At 40.1% G+C, this 19,947-nt stretch overlaps 1 protein-coding gene across 7 annotated transcripts in view; it reads right to left on the reverse strand.

Moving 5' to 3' along the window:
- LOC116918771 (zinc finger protein 91) overlaps positions 1 to 19,947 on the reverse strand; it is a 111,025-nt gene that overhangs the window by 18,292 nt on the left and 72,786 nt on the right. For 5 of the 7 annotated variants that reach the window (XM_045166895.1, XM_032924533.2, XM_032924534.2 and 2 more), the window contains one exon: positions 1,512 to 1,734. In XM_045166895.1, coding sequence (XP_045022830.1) covers positions 1,512 to 1,734 — 223 coding nt within the window. Of the gene's footprint in view, positions 1 to 1,511; positions 1,735 to 8,274; positions 8,341 to 9,767; positions 12,111 to 19,947 lie in introns of those variants that run through there. The other 2 variants (XM_032924537.2, XM_045166898.1) reach the window with 2 other exon arrangements.

Raw genomic sequence — 19,947 nt, forward strand, 5'->3', positions numbered from 1 at the left:
TGTTGGTGATTCGAACACGATCCACGCCCTTTTCACACAGATAGCGCGTACCGACAAACACACCAGAGCAATAGAGTGTGTGTGTGCGTGTACACAACAATCAAATATGGAAATTCCGTTTTCACGCTGCTGTGTCCACCCCAGATTCGTTTCTTTGATTTATTCCTTAGAATGCGTCGTCCAACGTCTTGATCCCCCCCCACATTCGTTTCACGCGACAAGAAACAAATGAAAAAACGTCGTCGATTCAAAGGAAAATTGGAAATGACTCGACGATGGTGAATCAGGATGTCGGCTTCGCCCTGAATCGAATAGCCTTTTAAAGAATCATGGGAACTCGTACGTTGGGCTCTGCCAGCAGTTGGGCAGCGTCGATATGAGCGGCTGCACAAAAGGAACAGTCGACGCCTTCGCAAGCAGCACACACACACAAAATAACGGCCAACGGCTCTCTTTGAATAACACAAACGCCGATATGCAAAGATCAATTTCACGATTCTCTTTCGGCCCTATACGTGCAACCTTATAATCCATGGTGATGTAATATCAATCCGTTTTTTTCTTTTTTCAATCGTCACGTCGTCTGTTCAATGGAAAAATAAAATAAAAAAGTCTCATCATCTAAAGGCATGTGAAACAACTGCTATAGACGCCGCTACACTATACAGTTGAAAGAACTGTAGAGGGGCCACCCCAACAGAGGTACCGGTGAGAGCGAAAAAGGGGTCCCCCCTATTTGCATACGACGGACGTGACATGACGCTGCACATCTATACACAAACGTTCGTAGGTATTCACAAACACGACACACACACACACTGTACAGAAGAATCCACTACTCCCTTTGCTCCTCGTCTTTCAAACGTAAAAATTTGCATATGATTTTTCTGCCCCCCCCCTTCTGCCGATGATGATGGACGAACAGAGAAAGAAAAAAAAGGGGGGCGCTATTTATCAATACACCTCTAACGTAAGAAATATTTTTTTTCTTTCTTTCTCGCATGTTCCGCCGATACTCTTCCCTACCCCCCGCCACATTTGCATATACATAGAAGAGCTCAATCATGTATACCGCCCCGAGCGCGGCATTCCCTTAGACTCAAAATTGTATACGTGTTACGCGAGAGACCCCAGCTGCTTTGCATGTACTCGAAAAGCCGCCAGATTTCTTTTTTTTTTTGTCTCACTCTCAAAAAATTCATATCTAATAAAATTAAGTGTTACATTGGCAGCCATTCTAGTAGCAGCTCAAACGCACAGTTCTTTTCTTTTCGAAAAACAAAATAGAATTTTGGAAATCTATAGAAGGAGGGGGGGCTGACTAAGATCGTCGAATTGCTATTTCTCACGTTCGGACGATGTTCTCACGACCCCCGTATATCCTTCCATCTCGATATATATCTATACATGTTTGATGGGCGTGGTCCACACACAGACACAGACACACAATCGTAAGATTTAAAGAAAATAATAGGATAGGATAGGAGAAATGAGTAAGAAAGAGAACTGACCTGTATGAAGGCGAGTGTGTTGCTGGACGTGACTGAGCTGCTTGAAACGGCGATCGCAATAAGAGCAACGATAAGGTTTTTCGCCCGTGTGGACGCGGATGTGCTGCACCAGCTGGTGGTTGGACGAAAACGACTTGAGACACTGCTGGCATTGGTGCGGCTTCGTTTCGCTCCGGTGGGCGTCCCGGGCGTGCATCTGCATCGCCGACTTGGCCATGAAAATCTAACATTTTTTGTTTGGAATTTGCGGGAGGAAGAAATTAAGAAAAAAGAAAATTCGATTATGATGATGTCATGTGTCAATCATTTGACAAGGAACGTGACGAATAAATCATATCAAAATTGCCATTCATGTCTAAATCAATTCGACACAAACAACAACAACAAAAAATGAAAAGAAACTTGAAATGAATGAGCGTTTTGAAACGGAACGAAACGCTGCTGAACTTGTGATAATACTCACCTTTGTCGGCATTACATTTTTTTTTTTTAATTTACAAAAAAAAAGAGACAGACGAAATAAAAAAAAAAGCACATCAATGGAACGTGCGAGCTTTTTTTTTTTGCGTCACGATACGTAACACATTCCAACATGCAAAAAAAAGAAAAAGGGGGGATTTTAAAGAAACCCCTACATACCGCAAAAGACACACACACAAAACTGAATAGGGAGAAGACCTGCGCACTGGGAAACAAGACACACGAATAATAACAACAAAAAAAAAAAAAAAACTAAAATTCTTGGGGTGTATAAAATTTGGGGTTGATCCCTTTTTTTTTATCTTCGTTGTTACTTTTGTTAAAAAAATTGAAATTAGTTTTTTTTTTTTCTCTTGTAGAAGGGGGGGGGGTTCACCCTTCTCTTGTTGCCTTCATAATTAGCCTCGTTGTTGTTACATAAAAGGCCCACGTCGTTGCACAAGACATCACACGCGCACTGATGCGACAGTCAAGACGCGTCCCTCCTCCATTTTCATTCAACACACTGGAAGGGGCGCTATAAATAAGAAATTTGAATTCGAAGGTCGAAAACATTTTTTGAAAAAAATCTTTTGATGATCGAAATCGTTCAGGTGAAAAATTATTTAAAAAAAAAGCGAGGCAACATTTTTTTTTATATCAAAATTTTTCTTCTCGTCTTTTTCAAATGAAATGAAGTAAAAAAAAATAAAATAAAAATGGAGGGGTTTCATCGTCGATTCATCAAACTCTGAACACAAAAAAAAGAGCTTGTTGTATCATGTAGCTACAAGGAGTTAAATAGAGCCCTTTTCTTTCCTCAGAGTTATTCTTTTCGTTGTTGTTTGTTGCCACGTCTACGTCAATGCGGTTCAGGTTCTCTTGGCGAGACGAATGATTCGGCAGTTATTATCGATGCGGAATTCAGATTTTTCTTTCAACTCTATTGTCCATTTTTTGTTTGTTGGAAATTTAATTCTGCGTCAGGTTCGGCTTTTCTTTTCGCCGTGTTATCGATCAGCCATCTTTCAATCTGAAACGTGGACGAGAAAACGAGAAGAATTTGAAAACGTGAACGCTCGTGTTTGAAACGAGTCGATCGGGAAAAAACGATAACGACACCATCGCAAAAGTCGGAAATCAGATCGAAAATAGTTGAATCCATCTTCTCCAAATTGATTTCTCTTGGATCAAAAGTCACACGACATGTCCCCACCCTTTTCATTTATTAGGAAAGGCCAAAGAACAGAAAAGAAATTCGATCGATAGTTTCGGTTGCTCGTTTTTAAAAGAAAAAAAAAGGAAATCCAATCGAAAGGCGAGCGGCCGCATTTTTTTTGTCCCCTCAAGTACCTGAATGCGCAATCAACTTGTCCGCATCCTAGTTGCACATTCGTTTTTATTTGATTTTGATTTATTTATCTTCTCGTCCCTTAGTTTATTATTCCACCCACTGGATGGCGGCCGCGTGTGACCCTCTGCCTTTTTCTGATTTGCGATGGCGGCCATCCGTGTCGTGTACAGAATTGTAGGGAATGGGAGGGAGGGGGGTTCTTGTGTTATGTTCAAAGCCTCGCTTATCTATTCACGATGCTAGGCAACCATCCAGTCACCCTCCTCCTCCTTTTCCTTTTTTCCCGCACAAACTACACAGGACTCAAATCCCTCCTACTTTTTATTTGGGGCATAATTCCTGGTATTTATTTTTTATTTTTAATTTTTTTGTTCTGTGTGCGTCCGCGTGTTTGTTTCATTCGGTCCGTTCATTTGCGTGCGATGACCGTTTCCTCCCCACCTTTTTATGCAAGAAAACTGTGTAATCAGCAGCGATTCACGGCTCCAATTTCAAAATAAACGAGCATGGAATAAACACCCCCATCCAACAGTTTTGAAAACCAACCATTTCTCTGTGCGTGGATGAAATATAAGAAGGGAAAAAACATGCGAATTAATGTCGGGTGATGAATAAAAGGCGACCATAAAAATTTAAGAAAAAAAAAATAAAAATAAATAAATAATAAGAAATAGGTCGACGACTTTTGGTAAATAAAATCTGAGGTCATTTCGTGATGTTGAAATGAAAGCCGGGGAAAAAGACACGCTGTGGACGACCTATCAAAATTCATTTTTTATGGATGTCAACCGCCGCAGCAGCGATCGAGAAACGGACCAAGGAACCAATGACCGATCCGGAGACTGTTTGGATTTGTGATGGACACGCGGGCAAACGAAATAAAATAATAATACAAAAAAACACAAACGAAAAATAGCCTGCGACAGCTGGTTGATGCCGCAACGATATGGCAACATCAAAAGACCCTTAAACTACGCACGTAGAGGCATAGAAATACGGAGCTTTTTTTTTTTTTTTTAAATAGAAAAATGATGTACGGCCACGAGCCAATTGCGATTGATTTTCTTTCGATCGCCGTGGAAAAAGCTCCTCATTTATTGATAGCAGAGGTCTCTGCATTCGATCACGGGGTTTGCGGTTATATTCGTCTACTGGCAGCAGTTGGGAGCCCATGTTATTTGACAGCCAAACGAAAATAAAAAACTTTGAATTTCAAAGTTGTCCTTCGATTTAGAAAGACCTCCCCTCCCCAAAAAAAGAAGAAGAAAAAAAAAAAAAAAGAGTCTTCTATTGTTTTAGAAAACCCTTTTGTTTTTCAATTGTCATTGATTTTAGATTTTCAGTTTTTCCGTTTTCAGTTGGTTGTTCCGACTGGCAGAGTCGGCCGGGGCAACAACAAAACGCTGATTAATCACCGATGTCAGTTGTGGTGGGTGCCGACGTCGGGGTAAATAATAAGTGAAGTAGTAAAAGCTACAGAAGAAGGAGGAAACACAAAAACATGTTTTTCCACCCATTTCCTCTCTACTTTCTTTCGTTCTTCCTCTATTTTTACATCATTTTTCAATAGCTGCAACCATCAGGGAGAAAAAGAAAAAGGCCTTTTTCTGTTCATGCTCTTGAGCGGTTCAATTTCAGCCACAAAAACAAGAGACGCGGGCCAAACAAAACAAAAAATCGATGAGCTTCGCAGAGATTAAGAACGGGCCGCAGAGTGGCGCGTGCAAAAGAAGAAGAAACAACAACAACAACAAATAAAAAAAGTTGTTGCGGCTGCGGGAATAAATTTATGTATTAAAAATAAAAAAGAGAGATGGTCGTGATAATATCACAGACTCGTTTTGCATTGCTGCTGGGCCAACTAGAAAAGGAAACAAAAATCGAAACGAAGAATAGGCCCTTCTTTTTTTAATGAGATTGTGCACACACCACGATCCAATCGTTTCTTTTTATTTCTTCTTCTTTTGCTTTTAATGCAACCGCCATTTTTTGTGTGTGTGTGCTTTTGTCTCTTTATCTCTTTTTTCTTTAAAAAGGAGGGCCAAGGAATTGAATAGTCGAGGGAGAGAGCACCTAAGCTGTCAGCTAAGAGATCATCTTCGCTATGCACCCAACAGTTCTAATATTTGAACTTGGAGCTGTGGACATTTCTGTTCCAAGTTTCTTCTCAACATCGAAATCAATCAAATCTTTCCCTCCCCCACGCAAAAAATCAATGAAAATCTGTTTCGACTTTGAGAGAAGAACTGCGAGATCACCTCAATACGTTTCACTCTAATTCGCAACGTTGAAAGTTAACACACAAAAAAAAGGGGGCGGGGACAAGATTGTCCGATCAAAAAAGTTTCAGAATTAATCTGCTTATATTCAAACAAGAATTAAAAATGATTCTCATCCGTTAGGGGCAGCATTCAATACAACAAAGAGCTAAAAAATAAAACAAAAAAAAGCCCTTGTAGAACTTGCAGACCGGTGTAGTAGGCCTAAAAGTACAAAGACTAGCTCCAAATTGTTCTACACGTTAGTTTTAGCTTTCATTTTCAAACATCCATTCTCTTTTACAACTGTCTTTACCTTCGGAAAGAATAGGAAGGATAGAGAGAAAAAAAAAGAAGAGTGCTGGCGCTCGATTATGCATAATAAACAGCTTCGGTCGTCAATGACGACCACGACGAATATGAGAAGCCCCCTAACTCGAACGCTCCATCACGATGAGAAAAAAGGGTTGGATGTATATTTTTTCAAAGAATGAAACAAAACGGAGAGTAGGGATCCTAGTTATAAACCCCTCCCCAGTGTTCTCAAGGCGAAGCCGGATGGTATGGTATGTATATATCGGTATTACAGCATACTATCACACACACAGCATATTTCAAATGTTACGTATGCATATGTAAAATAAGACGACAGGGATATATAAAAATTAAATTTCAAAAAAAAAAAAAAAGGAAGAGTGCCGGAAGGTAAAGCAAACCACCTTCTGTTTCCTTTCAGCAGCCCCCCCTTTCCTTTAAAAAAAAAAAAAAAAAAAAGTAAAAGGCATCAAAGGGTTATAGTAAAGGGGGTCCTTGTATCGCCATGTGTCGCCTTCATATCTGGTAGCCCTAGAATTTGCATATCAAATGAACGGTACAAAAGATTCATCTTCGTCGTTTCTCCCCCCTCCCGTGTGAAAACTGGCGTTCGCATCTTCTTCCTTCGTTCTTCTTCGGCTACAGGGGGACGACCCCACCCTCTTTTTTTATTACATAGTGCCGCATTGTTCAAAACTTGCATCAATTTTTTTTTTTTTTTTGCTTCTCAAACTGGAACAAAACATTCAATGTGGCAATTGAGAGCGCCAGTAATAATAGACAAGGACCATGTCATGATCCACAAGGATCTAGCGGATGAATATAAAGAAGAAATGATGCGTCATCAAATTTGTTTTTCCTTTCAATAATAATAATTTCAAAAAAGAAAAAATTAAATAATAAAAAAAAATACTCTAAAAGAATTGATTTCAATTAAAAATGACGCTGCAAAAAAATCTACGGCGTTAACTATCAAAAATAAAACAACCTCTTCCGAATTGAAAATATTAAAAAAAAAAGAATAGAAGAGGTTGAATATGATTAGATTTCTTGATATTGTAACTTAATCTCTTCCCTTGCCAAGTCTTTTCGACTATTCTTCCAAACAACCTTTGAATAATGGCCGGCATGGCGAGTTATACAAAACAGCAACAAACTAAACGATATCATGTCGCGCTTGTCCCTACTCTACGATACACACACAGACACAAGAAATCTTCTTCAAACGTCTTATCTTACCGGAGCCAAAGGGGGGGAGGCGACTGAGGTAGTCAAAAGAGAGAAAAAAAACAAGATACGTCAACCCCCTTGTCGCAGAGCACACGGAAACACATGTTTCGGCGGTTACGTAACAACAACAGCAGGACATTAGATGAGGGGGACAACAACACACACACAAAAAAAGAGCCGCTCAAACAAAATGGGAGATATAAAAACGAGACAAAAAAAAAATTTTTTTAATAAAAAAAAGTGAAAGGGTTTTTATTTTTTGATGTTGTCGATTGCCTCCTGTGTGTAAGGGTTACACGATAGCTATGCCTCTTTACACATTTTTGTTTTTTAGTACACCCCTTTCGGTTTCAACTCTTCTCTGACCATCATTAAAGGTGGGAAAGGGGAGAAAAATTTATTTTTAAAAAACTGGGGAGAGAAAACAGACTCCCATTTTTTATAGGCGATATTTGTTCACCAGCAACAGACGTGAAGAGTGAAAGTCTATACACGTACGAGAGATAGGGAATGAAAAAAAAAAGGAATAATTAAGTCATAGGAAGAGGGCGCCGTGATGACGGCAGGCCATCTGGCTAATCTGTGCTGCGCTGACTTAAAGTTAGAAAATTCTTGTTTTCCGTGTCCAACGAATAAAAAAAAATTGAAATTAAGAAGAGAAATAAAAAAATGATGTGTAAACTCACAAAAAAAAAATTAAGTCAGTCTGCGCACACCGTGTGTGGGAGACACACAGAGTCACAGTTTTTGGGGACAATGAGAGAAACAAAGAAAAGTTGGATAACAAAAAGTTTGCGTGTTCGGACCGACAGCGCTTACAACGACACACTCGTCTCTCTTTTTTTTTCTCCATTTCTCGAAATGAGAGAAGAATAAAAATTAACCCAGAAAAAAAAAGAGACGGGGTAATCATCATCATCAATCCATTCCCCCCCCCCCTCTTCCTTGTACATACACATACAGAGATAATCGCAAAGCCATCAACCCAAAAAAAAAAAAAAAACAGGGATCTCCCCATTTTTGTTTAAAATAAAATAATAATTGAAATTAAAAAAAATAATAATAATAAACGGTCAATGCCATGCACATAGCACACAAGACGAGACACATCCACAAGCGATTCACATGTTCGGCCTTGATTTACTACCTTCCAAAGTTGTTCCATCTTCCAGCGGTCGTCAAAGAAAGGGAAACTGCGCGGCGGTAGTTTCGACTGTCGGTAATCAAGAAAATGCACAGACCGACCGAACAAGGAAGAAAAATAAAGAGGGGGGGCGCGATAGACGCATTAGTATTACGTTCATTCACGATCGACTTCTTAATGAATTGCTACGATTATGTTATTCAATCCTAAATATACCGCAACGAGATGGATGGCCACCGAACATATTTGAACGCACAACACTGGCACACAATTGGCAACAGCTTCTGTCGATGTTTCACTCATTTAAGAGACTGCTAACATCATCCTTTTGTTTTATTCCCTACACCTAAACATGAGGACCGTTTGAAAAAATGTCCCCCCCCCCACTATTTTCACAAAAATAACTAACGCATGCGCATTTCATTTGACTGTTTGTCGTATTGTGTCCTTTTTTTTTCAAACTTTCACTCTCTGCTACCAACCCCCCCCATTAGAAAGAGATGGGGGGGTCCATGCACAGTAGGCCTAGAGAACAGTTGTACAACGAATAATAAACAGAAAGGAGGGACGTTTAAAATGCAACAATTCTATTCTCCTTTTTTTTTTTTTAAATTTAAGACGAAAGAAACACAACCGCCGATGTCACGGGAGGGCCACTTTGCTGCTGGGCAAAGATGACACACACTATGAAGACGGGGGGTCCCCCCCTTATTTACCTTTGCGCGTGTATAATCATGCGTCACTCTTTTTTCTTTCTTTCCTACCCTCTACTTTCTCGTCTATTTTTTTCTCTTCACCGTCAAACAGTTTCGCCTGACAGGTTAAGAGAGGACACACACACACAAAAAGACGCAAGAGAAATGAACAAGGAGAAAAATGAGACAGACGAACGTCAACATCTTGACGTAACGTGTGTGTGTGTGTGGGCTAACGGATGGGGGGGCGTTTGTGTTTATTTCAAGGAGGAAACTGGTCCTTATTTTGACGTAATCAGGTCGACATTATTACGGGGCTAGGCCTAGCAAAGAAAAAGAAAAAAGTGGGCGGTAAAAAAAATGGAGATGCTGTTTAGTCGACATTTTGGGGGAAAAAATGAGACAGAAATTGGCTTTTGAACAATCAAATCAGACGGCACGCAAACTGCACACAACAGATGAACGACCTGAAATGTTGCGAGATTTAAAATAAAAGATTGCGCCACGAAAGGACGACCGACATCAACAAGGTCCGTCATCGCTCGTCAACTCGGCCCCATTTTCTGCCACACTAAACGCACATTTTAAAAAAGAAGTGCGACTAAAGTACGCTAAACAGCTGTTGTTTTGTTTTGCCAGTCAAATTTAAAATAAATGAATAAATTCGGTGGTTAATCTAAAAAAAAAAAAAAAAAATCGATCTGCCATCAAATGAAAATAATACGACGCTATAAAGATGAACATCTCATTAAGATTTAGGCGCTCTAACGAGGTAAAAGGGCCTTTTAATAGTGGCCTAACCTGAAGATCTTGGACGAGTTTTTCCATCATAGACGGATCGTGAGAGACGGACGATGAGGTGCGGGTCGTGGCCGTCGACGTGGCCAGCAAATTGAGGGCCGCCATGGCGGCTGAATTGGCTTGCTGTTGTTGTTGTGGTTGTTGTTGCTGCTGCTGAACATTGCTGGACGGCGATGAGGACGGCCAAATGTCCACCACATCAGTCGCGCCATTACCGACGCTACCGAGACCGGCCAAATGGCCGGCCAGGCCGCTCAAACCGGCGTTACCCATTTTATGCGCGTTGGCGATGGCATTGCTGACCGTCTGCTGCAGTTGTTGTTGAAGCTGTTGCGGCTGTTGTTGCTGCGTCGCGGCCGCGACGGCCGATGGCGGCGGTGCCGGACGCACGCCAACCTCGGCCATGCTGCTGCTGGAACTGCTGCTGCTGCTACTCGAACTGCTCGAACTGCTACTCGAACTTCTGCTGCTGCTGCTGCCGCCGCTGCTGGCCAAACTTCCGTGATGGGCCAGACCGAGCGGATACGTCAGTGACAGATGATGGTGGCCGTGATTGTGAGCCGAATGCTGATGAGCCAACGACGACGCGATCGGCGTCGACGTCAACGAAGACGCTTGGCTAGTTGGCTGATTGGAAGAGGCCAACTGAGCCACAGTCTGAGCTGCAGCTGGTGGTCCTGGACCGGCCTCAGCCGGGCCGGCACAGGCCAACTGATAGGCCAGCAAGCCGACAGCCAGCTGGAAATCGTCTAGGCCGTCCGTGGCGTGGCTCAGGGGCTGCACGTTAGATGCCAACACCTCCAGAATGCTACAACTACTGGCCAGCGAAGACAGCCACCCAGCAGGCACAAACGAAATTGATTCACACGCACGATCTCCGACCGACTAATTTTCGTTTTCTTTTGTTTTTCTTTCTTTCTTTCAAGCCACTGGAACCCGACGCCGGAATTTCAAAAATCAAAAACAAACGCGTGCAACGATTGACCCGTCGGCAAATGAAATGTAAAGGCGTCGATCCGATTCACTCTGTTTTGAGGGGGAAAATGGACACCTCTTACGGATGGATCATTTGGCTCGAATTTTGATCAAACGCGCAAATGTCGAAATCGGCAACGTCCCAGTCAGTCCAGCAAAACGCCTCGACGTATTAAGTTTAGCGGGCAAACGAACGCACTGCCGTTTAAACAAGAAATCAAGTCAAAGCTCCTTAGGCCTCTCTCTCTCTTCCACCGTCTAATTTCGCGTGTTCAAAAGCAAAGGCGCAAGAGAGTTCAGCTCGAGCCGGAGGTTTTGGCAAGTGTGTGGGCCTGCGACGACCGGCGTCCAGCTTATTTACTCCAAAAAAATGTACTGTGCGGACTGCGACGGCGACGTCGAGGCGTCGTTCAACTAGAGCAGTAGGTACAGGAGTACAAAACTGGTGCACAGCGTGCGTGCGTCTGCATGGCGGAGGTGGGGGTTGGGCATCGCACGTAACAGACGTCTAAACGGCCTCTGTGCTGCCAGACAACCCAGTGCCGGTGGGTGGCGGTGGGGGGGGAGGTGGAGGCGGATTGAAAACTCTTTCGAGGCTGCGCGGGAAAAGCTGCGTCGCAAAGCGTTGGCCTCTGTCCGATCTGCGCGTGCCCGACAGTCACTTGTTTTTACTTCTCTACTTTGAATCGTTTGAGTTTCTTCCGTTCAAGAAAAGGACAATTGCAAACGTTGATTGTTTTCACCAAAAATATGCAAAACTACACTGCGAGGGATCAATCTAAGATAAAATTGAGATAAACGAAAGCAAATCACGAGAGTATCGAAAACAAGCAATCACTGGTCAGAGCAGCCCGTCACGACGTCGATTCACGCAAGGAGAACACCACAAGCCCATCACAACGAAGGGAAAAACAAAACAAAAAAAATTTGAATTCTTGAGGGAGGGGGGGGGGAGCGATTCCCGTTTACCGGTTAAAATGGCGCCAGAACAAACAATTTAAAACGCGTCCATTCCGGTCTAAACTGACTCAACTGTTGAAACGCACTTGTCACACACAAATCTAAGACGCGCCAATTCAATTGTTTTTAATTTTTCACAAAAAATTTTTTTTTTTTAAATTTTATTACGCCAATTTCGCTAATCAGCGCACGTCGTGTCAGCGGCCCAGGCGGCCATATACTGGCACACTCGAAGCGACACACTCACACACCCGTACCGATGATAGATACCCATCCTTCCCGTTCAAAAAAAAAAATCTTTTTTTTTTTATTTTCTGGTTGGTCGTCTATCCCCATCCTTTATTCTATTTCATTTCCCCTTTATAAAAAGAATATCCCATTCAATTTTTTTTTCTTTTTTCTTATAGGCTCCGCCTAACTGGTCCCCCCGAAAAAAAATTTTTTTTTTTTTTGCTCTTCCTTCCTTCCTCCCTCCCAAAACAGTAAGGAAGTTGCTGACATAGGATAAAGCCCTCTACACACACACACACACACTGGAATAAAAGGGGTAATAGGGTGGGTGGCTATGGAAATGCCACCCCACTTCTCCAGGTAAAAAAAATAAAATAAAATACAAACCTACCAGCCTATGTATAAAAACAAGAGGGGAAGACATCGAAAAGAAATGTGTGCTCATGAGGAAACAACAACGAGAAATAAAATAAGTGAAAGTATCGTTCGTCTCAACCGGAACTGAACGTCATCATCATCTGCTTATTTTTTTATTTGATTATTTATTTTATTTTATTTTTTAAATACAAGACCAAAGACCATAAAACTATTATAAAAAACAACCCCCTCTACTGGCGAGCTGTGCCAAGTCGTAATAGCCATTCTAAACTAGCGATAGAGACATTTCTATTATTATTCTTTTTTTTTTTATTAATCAACCGGTGGCGGTGGACAGTGTGTCCACACACACACAGTGTTTCGTCCAAAAAAATAAAAAATAAATAAAATTTTAAAAAAAAAAAAAAAAAAAAAAAAAAAAAAAAAAAAAAAAAAAAAAAAAAAAAAAAAAAACCGATAAGTCAAGTCTTCAAAAGATACATTTTAAAAAAAAATAAAAAAGAAGTAGAACAAGTCAGTGTGTTTGCTAAATTTTGTATTCCATTACATGGGCATATTGATGAAATGGAAACAAAAAAAGAAAATGAAATGTTTCATCAAAAAGCCCATAACACAAGAATGGGCCTTTTTTTTGTACAAATTTAGGCAACATAGAGATTTCATTTTGAAGGAAGCTGGATCATGCTTAGAGAAAAAAAAAAAAAACTTGACTGTAGTAAAAAGAAAAAAAAAAAAGATCATTCCTGAATCGAGTTTTTTAGAATGTTGAGGGGATGGTGTTAAAGGTCGAGTTGCTACTTGATGAATTATTTCATGATGATTGCTGTCTAGGGTCCCTTTTTTTTTTCCCGGGTTTTAATTTTTCTTTTTTTTTAAAAATTTTTTTTTTTTTTTAAAAAGCGAAGACAGATTTGGAAAATGACAAAAAATTTGAGTTGGATCCTGTCGCCAATATATCTCAGTTTGATAAGTCACGAAAGATGAAATTGGCTGGCCTGGTGGTTCCTAAAATAAAAAAAAAAAGAAGATCAGTACACAAAAGTTAAAAAAAAAATTATGAAACAAGCGGCATTGATTTTTTTTAACATCAGTTAACTGATGGTCTTTCCAATAGTTCATCTGTGTTATTATTGGAAATTACTTATTTAGCCTGTTCACATAAGATAAATAATGAGAAATGAGGCTCTTTTGTTGTATAGGCGGCACATTTGACATTCTGCACACGACAACTGATGAGTGAAACCTATGACATTCCGAACACAAACAAAGCACTTTTGTCTTATCTGATATTCAATAGATACAAATGAAAAGATAATTTCATGAAATTAAGATACAGAAAAAGTGGTAAATTTGCAAAATATTAAACAAGAGGTCGATTCGATCAGATAAAAAGACACAAAAATCGCAAAAAAAAAAAAAAAAAAAAATGATTCGAAAAGAAAAAAAAAAAAAAAAAAAATAGATGATAAAAAATAAAACAAGAAAAAGAAATAAGAGGGAAAAAAGAGGGGCAGATAAAGAAAGGAGGGAAGGAACGTGCTCGGCGCGTGTGTTCAAGATTTCCAATGCGTTCGAGTTGACACCGCCAAAAAGATGTTATCTCCCCACACCGCTATTTCCAGTGAGGTTACGTTGTCATTTGCCCCACGACTCCATTCGGTTTAACACCAACTTTTTTTTTTTTTCTTCTTCTTTTAAAATTAATAGATGAAGAAGTAAAAAAAAAAAAAACGAAGAATTCAGTAACACGATCCCGAGACCAACACCTTCGATAACACTCGGAAAGAGAAATAGGAAAACAAATGACTTGACCGTTTTCCCACGGGCCGAACGTTCAAACGATACGAAGGCGGCCATTTTATCTCTTCAATTTTTCTTAAAAATTTTCAAGCGCAGAAAAAATAACAAATTCGGATTGTTGAGGTGACAAAAGATTTGATTCAACAACAACAACAAAAAGATGTTGCTCATTTTTTTTATGGTGGCCGTCTGCCGTTTTGATCGCGTCGTAAAAAAAAAAAAACGAACGAAAAAGAAAAATGTCGGGACAACAAACACGACAACACAATTTTCGGCTGTAAAAAAACAAAAAATTATACAAGAGACACATCATCAAAGTGTGCGCCTCGATTTCAAGAAGAAAAAAAATTGGAGAGATGAGAAACAAAAGCATTTTCCCTCAGAATCAAACGTCTAAAAAAAAAAATTCAAAAGAAAGAAGAGAAGATTTAAAAAAAAATATTCATAATTCTTTCCCGGCAAACAATAAGAAAAAAAAAAATTGGGGGCCATTTTTCGTTGTCAAGAAAGAGAGACGCAACACTTTCTCAACCTGGGATTGTTGTGTTGAATAATGAAGATGGGCGGCACAAAGAAAGAAAAAAAAAGAAAAGGGCTGGTGTATATTTTCTTGGTAGGAGGCCATGACGATGCTCCGAGCCACACAGCGTTACCAAAAAAAGAATTTTCTCTATTCATTTTTTTCTTCTTCTTCTTCTTCTCCTTTGTAAAGAATTTTTTTCGTTTTTTTTTTAGCCAAGTCACAGAGAGAGAGAGTTGAGTGTAGAAAACGCAAAAGAAAAAGAACAACATTGTTCAATTATTTCTCCTTGTACAACTTCCGAAAATCAAAAAGAAAAAAAAGGGTGTTGTTTATCATTTTGCCTTCAAAATGGCGCGTCGATGTGAGCTCAAAAATGGCAGGAAAAAAAAAGAAAAATGCACATCAGCGCACGCGCTCTTTCGCAGCGTGAGGTGAGTTCGACGGACGAAACAGACTCCAACTACCGCGATCTGCCGCGCTGCCCGATGTTTGAAAACCGAAAACGTGCACAAAGACAACTAACCTCAGAATGTCCATTGTTGTTGTTGTTGTTAAAATGAGAGTCGGTCGATTCGATTTTAGGACTTATTTGATGCATGGCAGACGTCGGTGGGTGACCGCCGTCGGTCGAGCCACCAGAGCGGATGAGTTGCGACGTTTGCAAAAGCAGCTCGTCCGGCTGAGTTGTCACTTCGCGTGGCAACTGCATCGCCACGCTCACACGACAATGATTTCACCGTCGTTCAAAAATCACGAAAACAAAACGACGAATTTCGTTTTTGAAATGCACTTGTCAACGAGTCAAGAAAAAAACAAACACGGCGACACGACGCACCGACGCGCACTGCCACAAATTCCCGCACAGGCGACACGGGCAATGCGTTTGCCGACCGGGGGTGGGTCCTTTGCTCCGTAGAGAAAAAATCACGAAAAAAACAAACCAAACTAACAACAACAAGAACCAAAAGTAAATAGATAAAACAGACACCAAAGAGTAGAAAAGAGGGGGAAAACAAAAAAAATTTCAAATCAAATAAACAAGCGCAGCAGCCACAACACCACAAGGTGCGGCCAGTACCAGATGACCGACTGGTGGTCCGCGCGCTCTTTCGGCCCGTCTATGGGGCGCATGCGCCAACAGCCCAGCCTTTTCCTTTCCCCCCCTTTTTTTTTATACTTCTTCTTCTTCTTCTTCCTTTCTTCCTCCTCCCTCTTTCCTTTTTCTCCTTCTTCTTCTTTCTCTTTGTATTCAACCATTTTTTTTTTCTTCAGCATTTCAAATTTTCCTTCGTGTTTTTTATGGGAAAAGAACAGCGGCGGATGTCGAGTTTTGTTTTTTTTTAAATTGGCGCCGTTCATTTGGAAACGCGGGAATTCACGGCCATGATAATTTGCACATTTCATTTAAATTTAATTGCACTTTTTTTTCTATCCCCCCCCCCCTTTTCTTCAATTTAAAGAAACATTTAAAATGAATTATGGAAAAAGACGGTATGTGCGAGGCGGCATAGAAATGCAATGCCAAACAGACGCCGCCGCCAGCAACACCCTCTGGCGGCCACTGATGGCCTAGCTCGGCCGCATCTCATTCGGACTGAACGAGGCGCTCACGACCCCTTGTCCTTTTTTTTATTATTATTTTTTTTTTTCGTTTTTAAATAATTTAATATTACGGCCTGTACCGCTGCCGATACCTCCGAGCGATAGAAGACAAGAAAAAGGGGAAAGAAAAAAAAAAGAATCTCCCAAGGCTACCGAAGAGGCGGAAGAAGAGGATTAGGCAGAAAAAGATGAACGAACGCAAAGAGGAATAAAAAAAAAAAAAGGCAAAACAATAGACGAATAGAAAAAAGAAAGGATAAAAAAAAAAAAACATAACTTCTTTTTCCCTGGCGCGTCTTCACGCAACTAGCGGCTCGCAGCATCCCACGCGCAACAATACGATGGCGAAGCGAAAGAGGGAAGAAGAAGAGAGAATAAAAAAAGAAAAGAACAAAGGGCGACACATCCCCCCGTTCTCCAGTCTCTTCTCTTTTGATTTACTACTTTGCTGATCACTTGTTGAATAGACAATTAACCCAAATGAGATGTTAAACAAAAAATTAAATGCCTACATAAAACACTAACGGGAATGCATTTCGCCATTTCAAAAACAAAAAATGAATCATTTTCAAAAGAAGAAAAAAATAAAATAAAAAGGGAAGGCCAAATTGTTTTGATGGCCGCATTTATTCCAGGTGAAGATCCAAATGCAAACAAACATACCCCCCCCCCTTCAATCACCAACGTGAGGCCGCGTGCGGGACGTGACAGATCGGCACGTGGAATGATAAGCCCACCCATTCCGATGATGGATGTCTACGTGTGTGTGTGTCTGAAGAAAGAAAAAAAAAATCGCTTTCTCGCCGCTCGTATGCATTTTTTAAAAAATCTATACCTGGATGAATGAAGTAAAGCGCTTCGGGCGATGAAAGCCAGTTTTTAAAAAATAATAATAAAATAAAGAATTTTTCCTTTTTTTTTCTTCAAAAAGAAGAAGAACAAATTTCTATATCAACAACACACACACCTGATAAAAGAAGAAATGGTTTTTAAAAAAATTTAACGTTGCGCGTTAGTAGGCCTCACAATTCAAAAAGGGCCCCTTTTCCGATACCTCCCCCCACCCTCCCCCCCACGGTACAGAAAGAAAACGATGCTTTTCGTGTAGCGAGTAAGAGAAAAGATAATAACAGGTACGAGTCGAGAAACAGACAATAGCCCTCGAGCAAAATTTAAAAATGATAGATATTACGATTGAATAACCACAACATCATAGTGGGTTTCACTACACAGATTGCAGATTTGCAGCCAAACAAAAATTAAAAGGGCTCTCTCTCTCTCTCTCTCTTCGAAAAACCCTGTATTTTAATGTTTTCAAATGCTAACCATCGAAACCCGCCAAAATAAAAAAAAATAAAAAAATAAAAAAAGTCTTTTGGAAAGGCAGGTAGAAAAATGAGCTAACCATTTTCTTCGGTTCTTTTCCGCCCTTTGGAGGCAAGGGGGGAATTGATGTAATAACGACAAAAAGTTTCATTTTTAATAGCTCGAATCGCAACGACCGACCTCCACCTTCTTTTTTCATTTATTATTCGCATTGAAATGATTTCAATATTTTTTTTCGAATAATATAAATTGTTGATTTCATCGCCTTTTAAAATGTCTTTTGAATCTAAAAAAAAAGAATTGAAAATGGCGCCAATACGAATATTAAAAGAAAAAGTTAAATAAAAGAATTCAAATCGTTTTAAAGAAAGAAAGAAAAAAGAAAAATCATTTCCCCTCTTCACATAGAGATGTTTTGATTCAGGCTGCTGCTGCAGTTGGAACGGCAGCATAATGACAACATAATGACCGATATAAAAGTCGACATGGCCAAGAAAAGAAACAAATAAATATAACGGAATAAAAAAAAATTAAAAAAAAAAAAAGAGGACAGAAGATTCAACTGGAATGTTTCTGGGAAAACAACAAACAGAGAGAAGTAAAAAAAGAAACAATCTAAAATGATCGTAAAAGATGAAAAGAAACAAATAATAATCATAGTAATAATAACGAGAATCAAACATTAGGGGAATCTCTGCTCGAGGCCAACGAGTGTCAAACCACGACTTTAAGAAGAAAAAAAAATAAAAGAAATGATTCCAAAGATATCATTTAAGATTTTGAAGGGAAAAAAAAAATTATTATCCTATTTGATTTGAATCTCATTGACTGGCAACTTTGAAAATAACATCACGGCTGCGCTTCAGGGCTTTCAGACACGCCCCGAATGGAACGTCCTACTCGAAACAAAGCAAAAATTATTGGTTCCATCTCGAGAATGTGGAAAACATTCGTTCACTGACGATTCAAATCTCAAATTTTTCCATCCAACAACTTTATCGATCACGTTCTCTACCGGAGCCGTTCATTCAATCGGTTTGAGAAAAAAAAATGAAACGGGGGAAGAAAAAGAAAAATATGCGCATCAAAAATCAATTTGCATATCAATTAAAAAAAGATTTCCGTCAATCCCTTTTTTTAAATACTTAAGCCTAGAGTTAGTCTTAACGGCTTTTTATATGGCAACGACCAACAACTGTCTTGGAAGGACGGACCGTCCCGTCACCTTTTTGTCACGACCAAATGAAAACCACACATTACAAGAACCGGTTTTGCTTTCATCACGCGTCCGGCTACTAGCCGTGCGAAAGATCGTCAGAGCCTGGGAAATAAAAATGCTTAGACCGTTGCATTAAAGCTCATTGGCGTACCTCAACATTGCCATGCATCGTATCCGCTATGATCTCCTCCCTATTTCAATGCACCAGTCAATGACGAAATAAAGAAAAAAAGGGATTTCGATCGCAAAATAACAAAAGGACATTTGCATAAAAAGAGGAAAAGACCGAAATGATAACAGACAAAATATTACTATCGAATTTCTATGCCGTACGACGGCTACGACGCACATCAACCCATGAGAAAGCGGTCGGTGCCATTTAGTTTGCACGGCCAACGAAGGATGGCGCCATAATCTTACGGGGCCGTCCAACAGCAATGCGCAGCCGCCTAGCCGGCCTATCCAACACTAGATCCGCTGCACGAAAAACTTAAATCATCTATTTCAAACAAATTAAGTTAGGTCAATAAGTGGACATCTTCTGGGTTTCCATTTTATGCCTCGTCCATTTCCCAACGTTTCGTTGCTGTGTGCAATCCTCTGATCAATCCTCGAATGGTTTCCATCTTCAACTGCTTTGTCGTTAGCCAATCACCTCGCGTTCACATCTCATTTTGATTGCTCGCATTTTAAAAAGAAGCCAACTTTCCGAGTGTCTGCCATCGATCGTTTTTATTCCCTTAAAAATAAAATAAAAACTAAACTACGGTAAAGCGAAGATGAATTGAATTTTTACACAAATAGAAAACAACGGCGATGCAACGTTGTTTTAGGCAGCGCGTTATTACAGTTTGCTGATGATGTTATTGTTGTGCCAACTTTATTCAGCACCACCCACCCCACCCCCCAAAAAAAAGTCGCATCGTAAAAGAATAGACGAGAAAAGTTTTCGGGCTCGATATTAAAGCAAAAACCCGGCAGCTATGGGCGCTCTCCGTACACGCATCCACCACACTCATTAGCGCACAGGTAGCTACTTTTCTCTCCTTTCTCCCGCACAAATTCCATTGAAAATAGTTCATTTCATCAACAAAAAACTCGACGATGGCCATGTAGAGATTTTTAAAACAAAAAACAAAAAGGTCAAAGCCAGAAAACAAAAAAAA

Source organism: Daphnia magna, unplaced genomic scaffold (assembly GCF_020631705.1).
Source record: "Daphnia magna isolate NIES unplaced genomic scaffold, ASM2063170v1.1 Dm_contigs114, whole genome shotgun sequence".
Lineage (NCBI taxonomy): Eukaryota > Metazoa > Arthropoda > Branchiopoda > Diplostraca > Daphniidae > Daphnia > Daphnia magna.